Below are 24,653 nucleotides of genomic sequence, written 5' to 3' on the forward strand. Positions count from 1 at the left end.
ATAATTCAGTTTTATTGTGTACTTTAATCCTTTAACAGTAGCTTTATGCTGTTGCCATACCATGCCATTCACGGTATGATTGAGTTGAGACATGAGCTGTGAAAAGCAATTTCTTTGGTTTCCTGCCTTGGTGGCTTGCAATATCACTTCCTTTTTCATAGATCTGTGGTACCTAAAAAATTCAAATTTTACTTCATTGGTTTCATGTTACTTTCTTAACTTTTTTTTCTTTTTTTTAGTAGTATCTGTGCCCTGTATTTCATCTCAATAATATATGTAAACTTTAAAGTAGCAAGGCTTCGAAATATTGTCATTTACCTTGTGTTATCTTATACTGCTACATTTTGTCCAATCCAATTTGTCATGTCATGTTTTATCTTTTCTGACTCTTTTTCTAGTTACATTCCTTTGAGCTTCAAATAATGTTCATTTTCTATGCCTGCCTTCTTTTTCTTTAACCTCTACATACTTTTCTGATTCTAATATTCTAGTTGTTTGACCTAATCAAACTGAAGCATGATGTTAAGAATGTTGATCATGTCTGACGGAAAACAGCATAAATGACATAAACGGAGGGAGAAATTAAAAAGAAAACATTTGGAGGGATCCTGTATGAAAGTCTGAGATATTTTCTGTATTTTCATTTACCAGCTGTTTATTACATGCCAATTATGAGCCAGGTGCCAATGCCAATTTAAATGGAATATGATGGCATAGCATTCTCAAAGGGAGATTTGTATCAAATATTAAGATTATTATCTTAATTAATTTTGTTTCAAAATATTAGAATTACTAAGAGAAGCTATAATTTGTGCTACCCATTATTTTATTATGATAGTCCCTTCCAAGTCTTTTGCTTTAAGACAAAAGAATGGATCAGATTGCTTTTTGCTGCAGTAGTTATTTTTAATAATAATGTTATTCCTTCTTTAATTTCATTTGCCTATACACACACATAAAATTAAGTGTATATTAAAATGTTTTTATAATTTCTATGTCATTTCAGGTAATTATTACTTTATAAAATATCTTAAAACCTTAATTTTTTTTTCCCCTGGAGTTATGTATTCAGTAAGTTAATACAGTTATTCTATAAGGGTCTAGAGAAAAGCAAAAATTATCTTTGGGATTAATTATATTTGTGCAAGAAATTTATTAGTAAGAATCTATGTTTATTTCAATGTGTTTTAGCTTCAAGAAAAACTGACTAAAGAAGATGAAGAACAGAGAAAACTAAAGCTTAAACTGGAACTCCAAGAAAAAGCAACAGAAGCTCAAATTGCTGAAAAAACAGCAGGTATAGTAGATCAGTATTAACATATGGCATTCAAAATCATACACAAGGTTATTATCTGATGTGGCTTGGTGAATAGTAGCAAACTCGCTTATTTGTCAAAGGAGGGAAAGCTCTGTCTTCTTTCTTTTTTTTTTGCCTGCTTAGAAAATAGGTGGCTTTAACATCCTGGTACTGGTATTAGTGAGAGCTTTACCTGTATTCATACTGATTTGGGCATTAAATTCATTGTTAACACCATGTCACTCCAATCACAAAAAGGTTGTTTGTTTTGTTGGAAGGGCCTGAACAAACAAGGGGAAATAATGATTACCAGTGCCTCTACCTTTCAACCAGCAGTTCACATACCACTTATTGTTTTAGCTTGTTGAGAGAAAATACTTCTCCTTTGTATGAAGATAGTCATATATTCATTGCCAGTGAAAACCTACATTTGATTCAAAAATCTGTTTTGTGCAGTTAATTAATTTTCATCTGATGACGTGGATGATGATGAAGATAATGTTTGCCCTGAAAAGATCTTTCCCTGAAGATAATGTTTTCTGGTAAAAGGTTGCCAGAGTTTAAGATTATAAATGAATGCCTGAAATGTTTTGGAGTCTGTCTTCATTCACAGGTCATGGCAAGGAGAAAATTTGTAAAATGTATCTGTGATGTGTTACAGATATGATCAGGTGATTCTCAGTTGTCTCTGGTGGACTCTGTCTCTCTCTCTCTACAGTTTATATATTATCCCTGTGACTCTCTTCCTCACACTGTTTTAGTGTGTTAAGAAAAGAGATATTTCATAGAATAGTAGAAATTAGCATTCAGAGGCATTTTATAGATCCCTTATTTTAACATTTTTATATCAATTGGAATGCTTTTAAAAAGTAATTGTATTTTGTGATTAGTTTGAAGTTATAATCATACTTTATAAATCACTTAACCTGGGACTTCGCTGGTGGCACAATGGTTAAAAATCCATCTGTCAACGCAGAGGACACTGGTTCAAGCCCTGATCCAGGAAGATCCCACATGCCTGGGAGCAACTAAGCCTGTGTGCCACAACTACTGAGCCTGTGCTCTAGAGCCCGCAAGCCACAACTACTGAGCCCGCGAGCCACAACTACTGAAGCCTGTGTGCCACAACCACTGAAGTCTGTGCTCCTCAACAAGAGAAGCCACTGCAATGAGAAGCCTACGCACACCAATGAAAAGTAGTCCCCACTCGCCTCAACCAGAGAAAGCCCACGTGCAGCAAGGAAGACCCAACGCGGCCATACATACATACATAAAAAATTTTTAAATATAATAAACCACTTAACCTGGTTGCATATGAAAGAATTCTGGTGTTTTAGGTCAGAGAAATGATTAACAGATACTGTCTGTCTTCAAAATATTACTGTGCAAAGTAGAACGTCACCATGAAAATATAACTATATAACTAAGATGATCATAAATAAATACTCCAGCCAAATACCAGATGGTTGTTTTTCTATTATGTTAAACTACTATGAATTTTTTGTTTCTTTTTTAGTGGGGAAATATGAGAGTAATATATTTTAAGGAAAATTAACAGTATGTTAAAAATGAATAATTCAAATATAAATTTAGAACAATTTAGAAGTTTCTTGGCTTTTTATAATCAAATATGTATACTAATCGCTGAAATGGTATTACAAGAAGTACATTTGTTTTAAGGTGTTTGCATTATAATTTAACTCTGTATGTGTCTTAACAGATGTATTTTAATAAGATTTAGGCCATTGTGATTTATTGTAAATCATGAATTCATATACCTGTGTAGCTCATTTATCTCTTGGAGGGGAAAGAACATTAAGCATTAATATTTACTCTTTAAGCTTTTGTGTAATATAGCTAATCATATACTTTACATATTTATTTATTGGTATATATTTAAGGGTTTCCTATTACTAAACAGTATGAATCACACATGCATAAAATGGAAAGAATTTGATTGCTTTATGATTCTTGTTAACATCAAATTCTTCTCATTAATGACAAAATACTATTTCAATAAATGTTGAATGTTTGAAAGATGTTTAGGATATTTTTATAGCTTCCTAAATTGATGAAAATAGTAGTGCTATATAGTTTCTCTGGAGCTAAGCAATCCTAAAGAAACATGTCCAACCATTTAGTTACAAAAATGGCTCAAGGACTTCCCTGGTGGTGCAGTGGTTAAAAATCCACCTGCCAATTCAGGGGACACGGGTTCGAGCCCTAGTCTGGGAAGATTCCACATGCTGCGGAGCAACAAGGCCCATGCGCCACAACTACTGAGCCTGCACTCTAGAGCCCGTGAGCCACAACTACTGAGCCCATGTGCCACAGCTACTGAAGCCCGCATGCCTAGAGCCTGTGCTTCACAACAAGAGAAGCCACCACAATGAGAAGCCTGCGCACCACAACGAAGAGTAGCCCCCACTCACCGCAGCTAGAGAAAGCCTGTGTGCAGCAACGAAGACTCAATGCAGCCAAAAATAAATAAATTTTAAAAAAAGAAAATGACTCAAAATTTAAATCCCCTAAGTTTTTTAAAGTATAAATTTTCAAAATGTATGTTTACTTTTTAATGTTTTAGTTCTATCTTATTAAAAAACTTGAAGATATTTTACTTTTAACCTTAGAGAGAATTATTATTATAATACATCAAAAGAAAAAAGCTGGATTGTTTAAGAAATCCATTGGTTTGAAACTACAGGAAATTTATAAACTGACTCTTGGTAACTCTTGAACTTTTTCATATTTTCTCATTATACATGAATTTTTTTAAAGTTTATCTTAGAAAAGCTAATCTTGAAAAAGCTTATCTCCTACCTGATCAGTAGTAAGTGCGATCAAAAAGCTAAACACAGTAACAAAAAAAAGTATGTTACTACCCTCATAGAAAGAGGAACATTATGGTACTATGAGTACATGTGATAAATGTTTTATTTAGTCATATGAAAGAACAAAGAATCCACACAAGCATGGATATTTGTTTCTATCACTGCTCATTTTTATATTCAAAATAAAAATGTATTTGCTAAAGTATATTACAAATGTGCATACACATACAAGTATTATAGTATACTTAAGCAGAATATAAAATGTTTTAAAAGTCAAAATATTCCACATTAAAAGAAATACATGCTAAAACATCTGAAAATTGGAAATTGCAAATAGGATACAAAAATGTATGTCTATAGGTTTTTCAAATAAAATGTTAATTAAAATATAAGGTATTCTAAAGAAATAGCCATTTTCTTCGAGTATATTAAATGTAAAGATTTATATATATATATAAGAATATTCATATCAGTATAAGTTATGATAGCCATAGAATTAGACTCAATCGAATAATAAGGCAATGGTTAAATAAATTCAGGTATCTTTATGGTATGAGACATTGTTCAGTAATTTAAAAACATTTTTAAAGAATATTTAATGATATGAAAAAACTTTATGAATTAAAGTTAAGTCAAAGAAGTAGGGGGAAGCTGTATTTATAATTTTTGTTAAAAAACTGTATGCACATGTATATAATATAAAATGAGGGTCAAACTTTAATAGTGTTAATGGGTGTATAAATGCTTCACTTAACAGGATTTTTTCTGCCTTTTCAGGTTTTCTGCAGTGATTTAGTATTAGAAAAAGTAATGTTACTTTTAAAAGGTGTGATTTTGTTTTAAGTTACTTGCTCACTAATCTTAAAATAATTCCTGTGATAGGTTCGACACATAAAGATTACATAAACCAACATCTTATGAAATCCATGTGATGGCTTTGATCAGATCTTGCCATTTTACCTGTGCCACTTTTCTTGTCCTTCAGATTTCTCCCTTTTTTACTTTTATGTCTTTATTATGTAACTTATGTATATGTTAGTCCAACTTGTCTCCCCAGCTGATTGTATAATTTATAAGAATAAGAATCTGGTATAATCAAAACTGCATAAAACAAAATGTTCCCAGTACTTTGTGAGACAGGTTGAAACAATGGGAAGACTATAAGCCTTGGAATCAGATGGACTAAGGTTCAAGTCACAGTCTTGACACTTAATACCGACCATGTGCCTTTGGGCAAGTTACTTATTAGCCTCTCCAGGTTTACTTCCTCCCATGTAAGATGTAAATATTAACTAATTTACCAGATTATTTTAAGGATTAGAGACAAGGTATAGAGGCACCTAGGATATAACTGGTACTCAGTGAATTATAGCTAATATTAATATTTGATTATTTTTATCTTTATGAAATTCTTAAATCTTTGAGATTTATGCTAATATATATATTTCAGAAGTCATGAAAAAATTTTTGTTCTGTTTAGCTTTTAATTTAAGTTCATAGTTCACTGTTTAAAATTTTAAAAGGGAAATATACAGAAAAGTGAAACAAAAAAGTTTGAAAGGAAGGATTGGATGAGGAGAAAAATTACCATTGAGATATATATATTTATTATCATTTATTACATTTTCCTTAAACATGAATCTGAAATAAAAGAAATGGGATGCACAGAATTTGGGTTTTAATCTAATATATACCTATGATAAACCTTCATGTAGACTATTACAACAGCATTTCCTTTGTTTCCCTGTTAGTTTTACATAATGTGAATACTGTCATTATAATGTGATCTCATGAGAGTTGGAAACTCCATTGTGTCCTACGTCATGATAAAATCTCAAATGGTTGACCTTTTTACCTTCCCCTACTTTTTTGACATCATCATCATCACCACCATTGATACTGTTTTTATTAGGTGCTTAATAGGGACTATGCTAACTTCTTTAAAAATTAAAGAACTATTTATTGAGGAGTTTTTATGTACTAGGCACTGTGCTAGGCACTGAATATGCATCAGCAAATAAAACCGATTTGGTATTTCAAACATGTCTTTTTGTTTGCAGTCACTTCTCATTCATAATACACATTGTAGTAGATAGTGGTTAAATGCTTAGACTTTGGATTCAGACCTTTGTTCTAATCTTTCTACTGCTTATCATGTGTAAGTGACAGCCTCACTAAGATTTGGTTAAAACCTACCTTATGGTTTGGTGACGTTTAAGTGAGATAATGTTTGTGAAGTACTTAACCCATTAGAAAGCACTCAATAAATGGTAATTATGATGATAAGGTGATGATGTCACCATCGTGTTTTCTCAAGACTTCTTGATCTAATAGGGGGCATATCAAAGTGTAACTAACATAAATAACTATCTCATAGCTACTTGTATATGGTTTTGTTTCACAAAGAATTGATATGTATTCCTTGTTAAAAATATATTTTATTTACTTCATCTTATCCACAGGTTTTAGTTTTCCTTGACTTTCAGAATTAACCTTATTTAGAAAGTTTGAAAATATGGAAAAAAATTTTACATCTCTACAAAAAAGAAAATAAAGGAATTTGATAAGTAGGTCTTATGTTTTAACTCATTAAATTATATATGTGGATAATATGATTTGTAAATTATTGGCATGTATGACTTTCAGATACTAGGCCATGTTTTAGAGAAGCACAACTGAAACATTGTCTCTGTTCTTTAGGTAAATGTCTTTTCTCATCTAAATAAAATGATTAAACCATAAATACTTCAAAAATTCTTTTATTTAAATTAAGTTTGACAGTGAGAGATAGTATTGTATGACCTGATCTGAATCCATTTAATTTAATCACTCTTAGGTGAGTGACGTGGTTATAACTTTTAAAAATAATTTGTTTAATTAAGCCTTTCTTTTTTCTGAAACAGTCTCAGTGGGCATTGTCTAGTGTTAAATGTCTCTTAATTTTTATTAATCTATTGCATTTACAGTATACAGATGTGTAAATTTTTACACAAGAGTATTTATTTAAATAGTTTTTATGTTATCTTGTGATATTTAAAATATTTATATTTCTTTAAAAACCTTATATTTCTATTTCTTAAATGCTCACTTTAGAGTCTCTGCTCTATATGTTAGTTATTTTTCTTTCTTGCATGTCATCCATTAAAGATTAGCTGTGGAAGCTTGGAGCATGGAGAGATTATGAATGACAGAACAACTCCTGTAGAATAATAATCAGATTTTGGTATTTAATGCTGTTTGACTTTTGCAGACACATTTCTTATTAACCTTTGGTACAAAGAGAAATCCACGTTCCTGATATCTCATGGAGAAGATGAATTTGAGATCCTCTTCCAATTAAACTGAAATAAGGCCAATATTGGGTTTTAGTCAAAAGAACTCCTTAGTTCTTTAAGTCTTATATTTATATAAATCAATCAATCTATATCTATTTATCTTAGTTACATTTTACATATAATTCAGTGGTTACATAATTTGCTTAGTTAGCATACTGTACTGATTCTGCAAGCGTTTAATCTGCTTTTTCTCTTTAAACATAGATTCTTCCCTGGGCACCCATATTTAGACTGACTTGTAAATAAAAAAAATATTGTTAAGCCCTTCTTATTACAGAGAATGTTCTTTTATTTTTGGTAGAGACGAGATGAGTTTAATGTTATTGTCCAAAGCATTACAACGTAGAATCCCTGAAACGTATAACTTAAGTTTTTCTATTCAGGTTAACATGTAAATGTTAAAAGCATAGGTATGTAATCTACTGTTATAGCAAATATATTAAGACATCCCAACTAATTAACATGGAAAAATAAAAATTGTTATGTAATAGAAAATGTTTACATTGTTCTCTTGTAAAAAAATCTGTTACCATATATCATATCTCAAATGATGCTGACCATATAATGATTAAGAAGAACAAGAGTCAGTTCTATATATCAGAAAAACAGAAAATAGCGTAATACTTGCTTTTAAGAAATAATGCATAATGGAATACCATTTTTCTGTATATAAATGGGCATTAATAAAATATGTTAGTCTTTAACACTTAAATGGCGTAACAGTATTAATATAACGGAGCATTACATGTATCTATCTATCTATATATATTTTTAATTTTGAAGGAAAAAGGATTTCAAGAATATAGCTAGTCATTTCAGATAAAAACAAAAAGTCCCATCTCTGTGAAATACAGCAGTTAGAAATATTGATAGGTAGAATGCTGATTATATTATTATCTTTGGCTGTAGAATCCTATGAGTATGAAAATTATAATGAGTGCCAGGTCAAATAATGCTTACAGGTAGAGTATGGCCACTTTTGTAACATGAGATCACATTATAATGATAGTATTCACATTATGTAAAAACTAACAGGGAAGCAAAGGAAATGCTGTTGTAACGGTCTACATGGTTTATCATAGGTATATATTAGATTAAAACCTAAATTCTGTGCATCCCATTTCATTTATTTCAGATTCACATTTAAGTAAAATGTAATAAATGCTAATAAATATATATATCTCAATGGTAATTTTTCTCATCATCCAATCCTTCGTTTCAAACATTTTTGTTTCACTTTTCTGTTTATTTCCCTTTTAAAATCTATTAACAGTGAACTATGAATTTAAATTAAAAGCTAAACAGAACAAAAATCTTTTCAAGGGCTTCCCTGGTGGCACAGTGGTTGAGAGTCCGCCTGCTGATGCAGGGGACACGGGTTCGTGCCCCAGTCCGGGAAGATCCCACATGCTGCGGAGAGGCTGGGCCTGTGAGCCATGGCCGCTGAGCCTGCACGTCTGGAGCCTGTGCTCCTCAATGGGAGAGGCCACAACAGTGAGAAGCCCACGTACCGCAAAAAAAAAAAAAAAAAAAAAATCTTTTCATGACTTCTGACATCAAAGATTTAAGAATTTCATAAAGATAAAAAATAATCAAATATTAATATTAGCTACAATTCACTGAGTACCAGTTACATCCTAGGTGCTTCTACATTGTCCCTAATCCTTAAAATAATATGGTATATTAGTTAATATTTACATCTTACATGGGAGGAAGTAAACCTGGAGAGACTTATAAATAAATGCCCAAAGGCACATGGTCGGTACTAAGTGTCAAGACTGTGACTTGAACCTTAGTCCATCTGATTCCAAGGCTTATAGTCTTCCCATTGCTTCAGTCTGTCTCACAGAGGAAAAGAGAGAAACCATTATAAATAACAATAACCAATTCTAAAGAGGAAATGATCTTGGAAAAAGTTTAGGTAGCAGTTATATTTCACTGAATTTTCATATTGGTATCTGTTAAAATTTAAAGTAAAAACTCTGTGCTGAAAATAAGTTAAATACCCCTTAATAGTATATTTCAAAAGTGCATAACATTATTGATACTGATTTTAACACTTCAGGGATAAGCTTATCTCTTTTATATTAAAATTTATAGCTCTAAATGAATTTGGTAAAGTAGCAGGATACAAAATTAATGCACAGAAAACTCTGGCATTCCTATACACTAATGATGAAAAGTCTGAAAGAGAAATTAAGGAAACACTCCCATGTACCACTGAAACAAAAAGAATAAAATACCTAGGAATAAACCCACCTAAGGAGACAAAAGACCTGTATGCAGAAAACTAAGACACTGATGAAAGGAATTAAAGATGATACAAACAGGTGGAGAGATATACCATGTTCTTGGATGGGAAGAATCAACATTGTGAAAATGACTCTACTACCCAAAGCAATCTGCAGATTCAATGCAATCCCTATCAAACTACCAATGGCATTTTTCACAGAAGTAGAAGAAAAAATTTCACAATTTGTATGGAAACACAAAAGACCCCGAATAACCAAAGCAATCTTGAGAAAGAAAAATGGAGCTGGAGGAATCAGGCTCCCAGACTTCAGACTATACTACAAAGCTACAGTAATCAAGACCACATGGTAGTGGCACAAAAACAGAAATATAGATCAATAGAACAGGATAGAAAGCCCAGAGATAAACCCACGCACATATGGTCACCTTATCTTTGATAAAGGAGGCAAGAATATACAGTGGAGAAAAGACAGCCTCTTCAATAAGTGGTGCTGGGAAAACTGGACAGCTACATGTAAAAGAATGAAATTAGAACACTCCCTAACACCATACACAAAACTAAACCCAAAATGGATTAAAGACCTAAATGTAAGGCCAGACACTATCAAACTCTTAGAGGAAAACATAGAACACTCTATGACATAAATCACAGCAAGATCTTTTTTGACCCACCTCCTAGAGTAATGCAAATAAAAACAAAAATAAACAAATGGCACCTAATGAAACTTAAAAGCTTTTGCACAGCAAAGGAAAACATAAACAAGACGAAAAGAAAGACAACCCTCAGAATGGGAAAAAATATTTGCAAATGAAGCAACTGACAAAGGATTAATCTCCAAAATTTACAAGCAGCTCATGAAACTCAATATCAAAAAAACAAACAACCCAATCCAAAAATGGGCAGAAGGCCTAAATAGACATTTCTCCAAAGAAGATATACAGATTGCCACCAAACACATGAAAGGATGCTCAACATCACTAATCATTAGAGAAATGCAAATCAAAACTACAATGAGGTATCACCTCACACCAGTCAGAATGACCATCATAAAAAAATCTACAAGCAGTAAATGCTGGAGAGGTTGTGGAGAAAAGGGAACCCATGGGAATGTAATGGAAATGTAAATTGATACAGCCACTATGGAGAACAGTATGGAGGTTCCTTAAAAAGCTAAAAATAGAGCTACCATACGACCCAGCAATCCCACTACTGGGCATATACCCTGAGAAAACCAGGATTCAAAAAGAGTCATGTACTACAGTGTTCATTGCAGTACTATTTACAATAGCCAGGACATGGAAGCAACCTAAGTGTCCATCGACAGATGAATGAATAAAGAAGATGTGGCACATATATACAGTAGAATATTACTCAGCCATGAAAGGAAAGGAAATTGAGTTATTTGTAGTGAGGTGGATGGACCTAGAGTCTGTCATACGGAGTGAAGTCAGTCAGAAAGAGAAAAACAAATACCGTATGCGAATACATATATATGGAATCTAAAAAAAAAAAAAAATGGTTCTGAAGAACCTAGGGGCAGAACAGGAATAAAGACGCAGATGTAGAGAATGGACCTGAGGACACAGGGAGGGGGAAGGGTAAGCTGGGATGAAATGAGAGAGTAGCATTGGCATATATACACTACCAAATGTAAAATAGATAGCTAGTGGGAAGCAGCCACATAGCACAGGGAGATCAGCTCGGTGCTTTGTGACCACCTAGAGGGGTGGGATAGGGAGGGTGGAAGGGAGACACAAGAAGGTGGGGGTATGGGGATATATGAGTACATAGAGCTGATTCACTTTGTTTTACAGCAGAAAGTAACACAACATTGTAAAACAATTATACTCCAATAAATGTAAAAAAAATTATAGCTCTAATATCAGATATGTTAGAGGTATGAATGTAAAAAGCACATTTTTGGAAAGTGTTCTTATATAGTCTTTGAGTTATGTGTACTCAATACATGTATATAATGATTGCAAGTTTTGCTAAAAAGAGTTACTGTTTTATATTTTTGCTACTTAAAGTCACAATTTTGTATAATTTTCTAATCAAGCTTTAGCAGTTTCTATACTCTTGGTAAGTATAAATTTATAGCAGCTTTACAGAGGAAAATTTTAAAACATGTAAAGAGCTTAAAAAACTTTTTTAATGTAATAATCATACTTCTAGGAATTTTCCTTAGTAATTAACTGTGTATACACATAAAGATTTGTGTACAAAGATGTTCATTACAGTGTTGTTTATATAGTGAATAATTGGAAACAGTGTTTATCTGATTTTAGGAGCATCTTAGTTCAATCAAATATGTCATGTCCAAATGATTGAATTCTATTCTATTTTATAATTTTGAATACTGAAGAATATGAGAATATATCCTGTTTATTTTAATTATGCACAGAATGTTACAAAGCTATGCAACACATTTCTGTCGCCACATTTTTACGAGCTTGTATTTTTAATCAGAAAAGGTTATTTACAGAATAATCATGTAAAATGGTGAACATTCAAATCCAGTTTTAGAAATACAATATTCTGGCTTGTAAAAGAAGTTCTGAAGAAATAAGTTGAATCCAGCAATGTAATGCCAAGAGTAGAACCATCACACTACTTGGAATAGGTTGGTTAATTCTCTACTGGTGTGTGGCATTTACCATCTGTGTTTAAATTTATAACAAACAATTTATGCCAAGAAAGAGAAATTATAAACTTTAAGGAAATTAGGACATAGCATAATGTTTGTGGTTCTGAAATATATATGAGGTGGTTTTTGTAAAACACTAAATGTTATGTTTACAAGGAATTCATTTCACATGATGTAAAGCAATAATAGTAAATGCTCAATCTGAAACTCTTACATATATAATAAAGTCTTTTACCAAACTATTATCTATATTATATTTGTTGGTTAGAATTTTGGAAGCTGAATTGTAATCAGTGATTATTTTACATGTTTCAAATTCAAATCCTAATGATTTCTTCTTCCCTCTCCTTAATTCAGCCTTTTCTGTTTACATAACTACCTTGAAGATGTTAAATGGATTCTTTTTCCTGGGAAATGTCTGTCCTCCAAATTATATTATTTAGAGAATCATGGTTCAGTGTTTAAACTAGAATGTTTTCCAATATACTGTCTCACTGCTACTGTATTTTAAAAGTAGTTTGAGAAGTGTAGAATATGGGCTTGTCAATAGACTTGTGTTCTACTAAGGAAATATGTACTCTGTCTTGATTCAATAAACTCATACTTAGTATGGTTCAGCTTCTTCATATTTACTTTTGCCTATATTAGAAAACAATTAGCTTACTAAACAAATTTGAGTATTTGTGGGTGGGGAGTGGGGGTGATCCTCTCTGAATCTTTCGCATTTGACTAAGAATTATAGGATATTTGATAACCGTGTTTAAAAATGGAGATATCCAAATATTATTGTAAACACCCAATGATTTGTTCTACCTACAATACAAGTATTTTACTGGGTTGGCTTACATAGTAGCTAATAATATTTGTTAATGTAATTTAACTGCTGTGAACCTTTACTGAACAAATATTGAAATTTATTCAAGTCAAAGAAAGAGAATCTCTAATGACTTTTGTTAAAGCTTCTATTTAATAGTTAAGGAGAAAAGTTTGTATGACATACGAGATGCAATTAACAGTAGATTTTACATTTAATAAAAAGAAAGAAGCATATGTATTTGCTTTATTCATTCCATCATAATTTGCATTAGAGCTGTGGGTGTTTAATGAGCAAATTCCAACTAAAATGCTATATTGATTTTCTAGTGAACTTTGTAATAGTCATCTACCTTGGAAAAGCTCAGTGTTTACAATTAAGCTTTCTTTACTGAAAATATTTGAGAGTTGCACGTTGATTCTTTAGAAGTACTGAATTCTAGAAAAGGAATCGGGTTTTTCGTAATCAACAAATTTCACATATAACCTAATAGGTGTTAAAAATTATCATTTTGTAATACCTTACTTTTGGAAAACTTTTCTTAGCATTTATAAAATATATAATCAGATTTTTGTGTGTGTGTGTTTTATGGCATTTTAAAATTTAACCTTAGAATACTCCTTTAAATACACACGTTTATATATTTAGAGTTGATACAGCATTATAGAGGAAAAATTGTTTTCTCTTCATCACACAGGACCAGATATACCCTTGATGTAAAGCATTTGTCTTTAGGCATAGAGTTAACAAGACTTATTAAAGCCCTTGATATTAACAGCCTTACCTTTTCAATCAAGTGTTATTGTATATAAAGTAGAACACAGCTTACATTAAATGTCACTTTATAAAGATCTCATCACACTATACAGAAGTGATAGGAAGCCTGTCGGCATTTAAAGTTTAGTAAATAGTGTTTTAACCTTTCAATATGCCAGAATATTACAGGGCAATATAACATACATGTTAATCTGTACCTAGGTGACTGTTTAGCATCATTTTGTGCATCCTATCTGACCCACGAATTAGAAGTATTTTATAATGTAAAAATGTAAAAATATCTTAGAATATCATATTTTGTACAGACCTGTGTCATTATACTGTAGTGTTCTGAATGTGTTCTGAATAATATCTCCTTCAGTTCCCATTTGTAGTTTTTGCATGCCAATGAAAAAGGTAAAAATGAAAAAAGCAAGAAATGTTGAAATGGCTATAGATATAAATGGTCCAAATTAATCAAAATCACATTTTTAATGTGTGTGGAAATGAAGCCAAATTGTGAGTCTGTGGATTGAGGGTGATGATGGTATTGGTGGCATGGAACTAACGTTTGTTGAGAATCCACTTTATTTGACTAAGAGCTTTTATATATCATCTCATTTAATTTCCCCTAATAACCGTAACTGATGGTATTCTGTGCATTTTATACACCTGAACGGTGACTAACATAATTTAAGAAAAGTATAAAAAAAAAAAGTTGCCTAACTTTACTGTGACAACACCTTGGATCTGAATTAAACCCATATTCTTCATAATACATCATGTTGTTTTCTCTAAGCTGTTATGAATATCCTTCCTAGGAGATTGTATACAACTAGAAGGAGAAAATAAAGCTCATTACTGTGTACTACATTATGGGCAGAAATTTCTTTCAAAACAGCATGATGAATTGATACATAGAAGCAGAATAATGTGGCACAGACAACCACATAGGAGTAATGATACTGCCTTAAAAAATATATGAAAATTGTACTGGAAACTACTGGATCTTCCAAAAGCTGTGTTCATAGCAAGAATTCCTTAACTTTATCTAAGCTGTTGGTTAAAAGCATTTGGTTTTATACGTGAGAAATCCAGTTGTTCTAGCACAATTTGTTATATAGTTTGTTTAACCATTCATCTGTTACTAAACATGTGGGGTGTTTCTGGGTTTTGGCTATTATAAATAAAGATGCTATGAATATTTGTATTGAAGTCTTTGTATTTAGACATATGCTTTAATTTCTATGCTTTAATTTCTCTTGGATAAATGCAAGTGGAATAGCTGAATCTTGTGGGTGTATGTTTACTTTTTTAAGAAACTGACATAATGTGATTATACTATCTTATGTTCCACCAGCAGTGTATGAAAGTTCCAGGTTGTTTTACATCCTTGCCAACATCTTTAATGAGCCTTTCATATAAGTCATTGTAATAGGTTTGTATAGTTAACCCTTGAACAAAACCGATTTAAACTCTGCAAGTCCACTTATATGCACATTTTTTTTCAATAAATACATACTACTGTACTACATGATCAACGGTTCTGCATCTGTGGATACAGAGAACCAACTGTAAAGTTATACACGGATTTTTGACTGCAGGAGGTGGGGGGGGTCCACCTCTAACCCCAGTGTTGTTCAAGGGTCAGCTGTGTGTGGTGGCTATCTCATAGTTTTAATTTGCATTTCTGTAATGACTAAAGCTGTTGAGAACCTTTTTTTGTGCTTATTGCCATCAATATATCTACTTTGAAAAAAATGTTCAAGTTTTTTGCCCAATTTTTAATTGGGTTTTTTGTTTCCTTGTTATTGAGCTTTGAGAGTTTTTAAAATTATGTTCTAGATACAAGTCTTTTTGTCAGATATATGCTTTTCTTTGTCAGATATATGCTTTTCAATTATTTTCTTCCAGTCTGTGGCTTGTCTTTTCATTTTCTTAGCATCTTTTGAAGAGTGGAAATTTGTAATTGAATTAAATTGAAGTCCTACTTACCAATTTTTAAAAATTGGTTTATGCTTTGCTATTATTATAGTTAAGAAGCTTTGCCTACCTAAAGCCAAAGAGGTTTTCCTCCAGAACTTTTATAATTTTAGCTTTTGCATTTGGGACTGTGATTTATTTTGTGGAATGCAAGGTTGGTTTACCATTTAAAAATCTATCAGTATTACCAAAATGACACACCAAGAAAAGAAAAACAATCTGATCATCTTAAGGCCACACTCTGCTTTTATGTTTCAGCTCTTATATTGTAAATAAGTATCCTTTTTGCAGCTTATTTAGTGCTACATTTATTGCATTTTTGTACCTTCTATTGGTGATTTCACTGTTTAAGACAGCTGCGTGCTGAAATGCAATCTAATGTTCCCGAAGCATGGAAGGCTGTGTGTGTGTTATGGATAAACTTTGTTCAGGCATGAGTTATTGTCCTGTTGGCCATGAGTTCAGTGCTAATAAATCAACAATATATATTAACTAAGGTGTTTTTAAAAAGAAACATACATGAAACAAGGTTATGTATTAGTTGACAAAATGTTGATCAGTTTTAGCTGATTAAATTTTCTTTATGGGTCCTAATTTTGCTGCTTGATTGCATGCCTCATAATTGGATACCAGACATGATGAACTTTACCATTTTGGGAGCTGGTATTTTTATAAAATATTTTTGAGCTTTGTTCTGAGATATAGTTATGTTTCTTGGAAACAGGTCACTACTTCTGGGTCATGCTTTAAAGATATGTAGGTTATTACCAGAGCAGTGTTTAGTCTAGGGTTAATTAATCCCCACTACTGAAGCAAGACCCTTCTGTTTATTCTATGTAGTAGTTCATGAATCATGAGTTTTTCCAATCTGGCTAGTGGGAATACGTACTATTTTTGGTTTGGTGGAGCTCAGGGCACTGATGCCTCTAAAACTTTCAGGTGACTCTTTCCCCTGCATGGGTAATTTACTCACATGTGTGTGCTCAGTCCTCAGCTGATTTTTTGAGGAATACCCTCTGCATGTCTCCAAAGCTTTCTCTCTTTGCAGCTGTTTTTTCCTCTGATAGTCTGTCTAGTGAATTCTAGCTGCTTCGGTTTCCTTAGACTCCTCTCTTCAAATTGTGGAGTCTGCTGGCCTCCTCCTGGATTCTTCCTTTTCTGTGCCATCTCCAGAAAACTTTCAGTGTATTAAGCTGGGCCAGTCGTAGGGCTCAACTCTTTTGTTTTCCTCTGTCAGGTCACTCTCTTTATTTCCTTATCAACTTGAAAACTGTCATCCCATGCATGTTTTGTCCATTAAAAAAAAATTGTTTTAAGTGGGAATACAAATTTGGATCCTGTTACCCTGTCTTGGCCAGGAGGACAAGGCTGTGTTGCTTAAAATTTAATCCTAACATATACTCTCGAAGATTTTATCATATATGCTTTTTTCCTGTTATTCACTTAATGTTTTTCTTTAAAAATCTCATCTTTTTAACTAGATAAATATATATTTTAATGGAATTTTTTTTAGTTTTAACGTCTGTACCCCAAAAGTGCACAAATAACTGTACAGTTTTATGAATCTCAGAAAGTGAAGACACTCGTATAACCAGCACCCAGATGTAAAAAAAACCCAAATATTACCAATAGAATATCGCCAGATATCACGAAAAGTTCCTCATCCTCCCTTCTAGTACTACCTCCAAAAGTTAGTAAACATTATCCTAAGTTTAATAGCCAGGCCATTCTTTTTTGTTTTTGAACTTTAAATAAATGAAAAAATGGAAAATTACCCTTTTTTGGCATCTACCTCAACAATATGGGTAATTTAAAGAAATTTGAATTTTAATTGGACATTAAATTAAATGCCACTCAGAAATTATAGGTCTGATGTGCTAGTTATGGTTTTCTAATATACATTAAAGTGACATAACTATTAAACAATGTGTTTCACATCCTATATTTTGTGAAATACTGTCCTAAAGGGAATATGGTGGTAGATGATGCTGGAAGGTAGGCTAGAACTAGACTCCAGTTTTCCTTGAATGTTGGGCTAAGACTGTTTTTTGTTTTTTGTTTTTTTTTTGCCTTGGAATCTATGTGGTAGCAGTAAGGAGAAGAGTAGCCTGTTTACCCCAGAGTTTCATGGAGATTACCTTGTGATAGGTTGAGGGATGCCTTAGTGAAGTCACCTGTCCTATTTTTCTCTCCTCTGAAATTTGGTACATACTTAACTTTTTGTTATGAATTGAATCTATTTTCTTTCTCCTGTGCTGCCCTTGTCTTAATTCAGGGTTTCATTGTTTCTTATGTGGACTTTTATAGTAATCTAATATTGGGTTAAGGGGCATGTACAATCCAACCTGCAACTTTTGGAAGTTGATGCAGGTGATCCCTGCATCTTCCACACACTGAATGCTGATCTCTGGGAGTTTCCTTCTGAAACACAGATCTGTTCAAATTTTTCCTATTCTAGAAGTTGATATGTATTTCTAGGTAGCTTAAAGTTTCAGGGAAAGGGTTATTCTTTTGGGTTATTGATGTGAACTCTTGCTTGAACCACTCCTATAGTCTCCCTTCTGGAATTTGCTTCCATGTTTGCCCCACCTATGAACTACTTCTCACCTGGAAGCCAGAATTCCTTTTTAAACGTAAATGTGATGCTGCCATTTCCTTGCTCAGAAACCACGATTGACTACCATCATATTTAGATGAGATCTTAATTCCTTGCTGTGATTTACAGTGTGATCTCCCAAAACTCTCACCCTCTCTGTGCTCCAGCCGTATTGCTGTTATATCGCTAATACTTCTAGGGCCTTTGTCCTGGTTTTTCTTCAGCTTAGTCTACTTTCAAATGTGAATATGGTCACTCTTCCTTTATTTGAATGTGCTGAAATGTCACTTATTTAAAAAGGTCTTTTCTGACCACCCTTTCTAAAATAGTCTGCCTTATTCCCTATCTACCAAATCACTCTTTTCTCTGATACAGCTGTATTTTCCTTCAGAGCAATCTATCTACATACCTACCTACCTAATTTTTGGCCTGTTTTCTCTCTACTGTTTCCCTGTAGTAGAATGTATACTCTAGGATGACAAGGACTTCTTAGCCTGCTGTATTCATATTCCTTAAAACTGGATTGATGACTGCCACAGGAGCTTGATAAATATTTGATGAATTAATTAATTTATTCATCTTCCCTCAGACTTAGCTTCTTAGAAGTAGTTTTGACTTTTGCTTTGCCATTGCATGTTCCATTTTATACTGTATTATGGAAAAGATACAGTTGCTTTTTTCTCAGGGTTTTTTTTCTTTTCCACTACTTATAATTTAAGTAATATAAAAGTAACTATCTTGATTAACAGTATATTAATCTATGACAAATCTTAGCAGAAACCCAGTGTTTTATGACCTAAAAGAACATTTCAAATGTCTTTCCTAAGTTTATTTTGTGGTTTGACAGTATAAATAAATTTGGTTCAGTGATCCAAGTATTTGAGCCCCTTTCTGTCTAAAATTGCAGTGATATTTTAAACGTTATATAAGATTTCAAGTAGAAATTAAGTTTGAGAAGTGACAATTTCAGGTGACATAAAAGCTCCCTATATAGTGCTACAGAAATTTACATGATGCCATTTGTATTATAATCGATATAAATGGTGCCCCCGGAGACGTTCAGTGCTAAACCAACACAACTCTGACCCCATTGACTCTCCTCTTTCCTCTCCTTCCATCATCTTACTGAGGTAACTACTGTCCTGAATTTGGCGTTTATCATTTCCATGTTTATTTTAATATTTTTTACTAATTGTGTCTATCCACGAATAATAGATTTGCTTTATTTTGCAACTTGCTATTTTTGTCAAATTTTCATTTTTGAGATTTGTCCATTTGTCCATAGTTAATTCACTTAAATGCTGCATAGTATTCCATTTTTAATGTATAGTAATTTCTTTATTCCTGCTCCAGTTATTGGACAATTGGGCTATTTGTAAGTTTTTGCTATTATATAATGCTGAAATAAACATTTTTATACATTGTTCCTAAGCATTTTTATACATGTTTCCTTGTGCACATGTGCAAGAATCTCTCTAGGCTTCATACCAAAGAGGAGATTTGCCAGGTTATGGACTAGGCACAACTTCAGCATTGCCAAATTGCTCATCAGAGGTTGTCAAAACATATACACCTATCTGCAGTATATTTGAATGTTTCCTTTATTTCACGTGCTCAATATTTTTTACATTTGACCTTGTAATTTTTGCTTTTATGGGTATGAAATAGTATCTCAATTTTGCAGTAGCTTAAAAAGATAATGTTTTCTCAAGTAAACAAAGTAATTGATGCTAACTCAGCTGAATAAAATATTATTTTTGCTTTTTATTTTTGCTAAAAGTATGCATTTTTCTTTTATTTTCACTAATTAATTATGAATTATATATTTTGGTAGCTCTGGTTGAAGAGGTGTATTTTGCACAGAGAGAACGTGATGAAGCTATTATGTCTCGACTGCAGTTAGCCAATGAGGAGAGAGATGAAGCAATTGCACGATCCAAGCATATGGAAATGTCTCTAAAACTGTATGTACACATTTAAAACTACATATGATGTTAGGAGCATTTATAAAGTACATGAATTATGTGGTGGTTACATGTTTAAAAGTGTTACTGATGCTTATATGTTACAGTGGTAAATTCCATATCCCCACAGTCTTTTTCTAAAACTTTTGGCATGCTAGTAGTTTTCAGTCACTAAAAAAAAAAGAAAGAAAGAAGAAAAAAGAAAGAAGGAAATGCACAACACTCTTAGTACAGTTACTTTCTTTATTTCTTCATAGTTCTGTTGTTGATATCCTTACTCTGCCTTCCTTTGTGACTCCTCTTTTCTTCCCTCTCCTTATTATCACCTCCTTGATTTATTTCAGCTCTGGGTTCTTTTACTGCTCTCTGCTTACTGTGCTCATTCCTATTCTCCACTACTTTTTAAGTCTTTTAGCTGTGGGTTCTAAACTGAAACCTGACACCTGAAATAGGGTAGAGCCTGAGAATCTACATTTTTAGCAAGCGAAGCAGGTGATTCTGGTATAAGTAAATAACATACTGCACTTAGAGAAACAATGCTCTGGAAAGAATTACTTCTCCAGTTTTAATGTACACTCCAATCACTTGGGGAATATTGTTAAAATGCAGATTCTTGTTAGATAACGCCTGGAGTGGAGCCTGAGATTCTGCCTTTTTTCAAGCTCCCAGGTCATGCAAATGATGCTAATCTAAGGTGTCCACGTAGGGTAGAAAGGCCCGAGAGCATCTAGAAACATTACCTGCAAGATAGAATGTAGTAATCTAATATTTTTATGTTGATCCCTCAATATATTTATCAAATGTTTGCTGTGCCCAATATTGTGCTAGCTTCTGAGGGATCACAATAAAATACTAATTAAAACGTGGTGGGGGGCTTCCCTGGTGGCACAGTGGTTGAGAATCTGCCTGCTAATGCAGGGGTCATGGGTTCGAGCCCTGGTCTGGGAAGATCCCACGTGCCACGGAGCAACTGGGCCCGTGAGCCACAACTACTGAGCCTGCACGTCTGGAGCCTGTGCTCCGCAACAAGAGAGGCCGCGATAGTGAGAGGCCCATGCACCGCGATGAAGAGTGGCCCCCGCTTGCCGCAACTAGAGAAAGCCCTCTCACAGAAACGAAGACCCAACACAGCCAAAAATAAATAAATAAATTTATTTTTTTTAAAAACGTGGTGGGAAACTCCCTGGCGGTCCAGTGGACTCCGCGCTTCCTATGCAGGGGGCACGGGTTCGATCCCTGGTTGGAGAACTAAGATCCCACAAGCTGCAGGGCATGGCCAAAAAACAAAAAAAAAAAGACAAAAAAACCCCATGGTGGTTCATTAGACAGAATCATTAAATAATTAATACTGTAGCATTCATGTTGTGACTAGGTAATGTGATTTGGTTTTTGTTTATATTAATGGTTTCATTTTTTTTTGAAGGCTCATTCAAAAAGTAGATGGAGAAACTCATTGTAAAACATTAACTTGTTGACAACTAAAAATAAATTTAAAAATTTAGCTAAATTCCACACTGCCTACTCCCAAATAACTATCTTTATCAATAGGGAAACATTATTCCAAACATTTCTCTTTGTTTATATAAACACTACTGTCTGGAAGGATAGATGGTTGGTGGTTGAATAGACGCATACATAGAATTAATTTGATAAAAATTAATTCATTTTCTACATTCTGTTTTATTTGAGAGGCATTATATTGTAGAGGTGAAGAGCACAGATTCCAGACACAGGTACCTGTCTTTGAATCTTCACTCTTTTGCTTCCTAGCTGTACAGTCATGGACAGATTCAGAGTTTCTGGGACTCTTTTTTCTCTACAAAACAGGGAACTAGTGGCTGTTTTATATTGGTTGTTATGAGGACTAAATGATTTAATAAGTATTGAAAAATACTTGACTTGTAGCAAATGCTGTATAAATGTTACTTGAATTGAAGAGTAGTAATCAATTGAAGTGAAACTGAAGAAATTTTTGAACTTCAGGCAGTGTTTTCTCTCAATAAGATATATTAATTCCCAAAAGAACTATCTAAATTTAAGAGATGGAAAAACATTAAGGTGTTGGAATCTCATCAGTATTTTTTTGTGCAGTGTTTTAGTTAAGCAATATTATTTGACTCTCAGCTATGAAATAAATAACAGTTTTAAACTCCTGTTTTTCTTCTTCTTTATGAATTATACTTTTAAAAAATTTGTAAAAGCTGTATTGGATTCTATAGCCAAAGTGCCCCCCTTGCTTAACCTTTATTGTATATTTAAAAGGGTTGAGTAATCTTACTCGAACTTTTATCATACCTGGCATTTTTACACCTGAGTTCTTTATTGTGGGGAGTTCCTGGGTAACCAAATTTCGTTTTCAAATAGTTTTTTTTTTGTTTTTTTTTTGTGGTACGCGGGCCTCTCACTGCTGTGGCCTCTCCCGTTGCGGAGCACAGGCTCCGGACGCGCAGGCTCAGCGGCCGTGGCTCATGGGCCCAGCTGCTCCGCGGCATGTGGGATCTTCCCGGACTGGGGCACGAACCCGTGTCCCCTGCATCGGCAGGCGGACTCTCAACCACTGCGCCACCAGGGAAGCCCTCAAATAGTTTTTTAAGCAAGGGTTTATAAATACTTTATTCTCTACTTTAACATACTCTAGACTGGCTATTTGTTATCCTTATATTCAAATTGGTTATGAATAAAATTCTTGGCTCAAGTATTTTTTCATCCTAAACACTGTAAAAATGTTACTGACTTTTCTGACATTGAGTTTGCCTGAAAAGAAGTCTGAGGTCAGTCATATTGCTTTTTTCCTCACTTATAGGTGGTTTAATTTTTTCTGCCTGGGTACTTGAATGATTCTTTATTCTTGAAATAGAACAACTTAATCAGTATGTTCGGGTTGATCTGTAATATTTTTAGAACCACAGCATGCCTTTCTAAAGACTATATGATTCTTCCTTTATTTCAGGGAAATTTTGCATTTGTTTTTTAGGTTTTCTATTTTAGAGACTTCAGTTATTTTTATAGGGAACTTTTATCCTTATCTATTATCTCTTCAATAATTATTTTAATTCCTGTCTTTTTCTCTGCATTCACTGTGATACTCTTAAGCCTTTCCTTTAGTTAGTAATTCCAATTGTTACTGTCCCATTCCCTGTTCTTTCTGGTTCATTTATTAAATATTTTGTTTATTTATTCTCAATGTTCCCTTAAGTTTTCTTTCTTTTTTTAATTATATAAGTTTCAGGTCTATCCTTAAGTTTTCAATTTTCCTATTCATCTACTCTTTTGTTTTGGCATCTTCTCTTTGAACTTCTTTTATTGAATTCATATTCGTCTTATGTTTTTCTAGAATGCCAACCACGATAGGACAATTTTCTTCTTTCTCTTGCTTTATGTTATCTTTTATATTATGATCTTTATCTCATTTGCATGATATTTTGTCATGTGTTTGTGGTGAATTCATAGTTGGCATCTCATTTCTCTTCATCTTGCTCATGCTTAAATTGTCAAGAACTTTTCTTTGTTCTGATACAGTGCAAGTGAATTTTCCTTGATAAACATTTCATATTATTTGAAACCTATTTGCCTTTTCTGATTCTTGGCTAGGTATTGCTTCTGGGCCACTTTTCTTCATTGCTGTAAGGCAGTGGGGTAAGAGTGGTAGTTGGGAAGACCTCCTTGGGGCTAGATACTGATTTTGTTTGAAGTTCTGTCCTCTGCTTGTAGGACTTTGTTTGGTGTCTTGCACTGTTCTGGCGACTCACTCTGTCTCGTCTTGTGGATATCCTGATTCCATGGAGTATTTCTTTTGGGCTTTTATTTTTTTCACCAGTGTAGTAAAAAAAAAAAATGACCAGCCCTGATGATTCTTGCTTCCTCTGTAAAGATTCTTCAGTAATGCAGGAACATTTTCTTTACTTTTCTCTGGTCTGTCTACTCAACTCCTTGGTCTCTCAGGTTATTTCCAAGCTGTGTGGTATTAGTGAAAAATTTCCAGGATTTGGTGAGGTCACTGTCTTTTCTCAATACCTATTTTCATGTGTAAAAAGAGAAGTTAGTTGAACCTGTTCAAAATCATTTTTCCACTCTCCACCTTATCCCTACTTTTAAAAATTACTACATGATGTCCTGCTTCCTTTGCTGTTTGATTAACTTTTATCATCCATTCAAGTGGTATGTGATGGGATACAT

General features: G+C 33.3%; 1 protein-coding gene across 9 annotated transcripts in view; it reads left to right on the forward strand.

Annotated features, from left to right (window-relative positions):
- The window catches only part of MIPOL1 (mirror-image polydactyly 1), a 328,422-nt gene that overhangs the window by 75,991 nt on the left and 227,778 nt on the right, over positions 1 to 24,653 (forward strand). For all 9 annotated transcript variants that reach the window (XM_089907628.1, XM_089907624.1, XM_089907621.1 and 6 more), the window contains 2 exons: positions 1,192 to 1,297; positions 20,348 to 20,477. In XM_089907628.1, the coding sequence (XP_089763754.1) occupies positions 1,192 to 1,297; positions 20,348 to 20,477 (236 nt within the window). The remainder of the gene's footprint in view (positions 1 to 1,191; positions 1,298 to 20,347; positions 20,478 to 24,653) is intronic.

Source organism: Delphinapterus leucas, chromosome 2 (genome assembly GCF_059928025.1).
Source record: "Delphinapterus leucas isolate spDelLeu-1000000601 "Yukka" chromosome 2, BTC_Dleu_Yukka2, whole genome shotgun sequence".
Taxonomy (NCBI): Eukaryota; Metazoa; Chordata; class Mammalia; order Artiodactyla; family Monodontidae; genus Delphinapterus; species Delphinapterus leucas.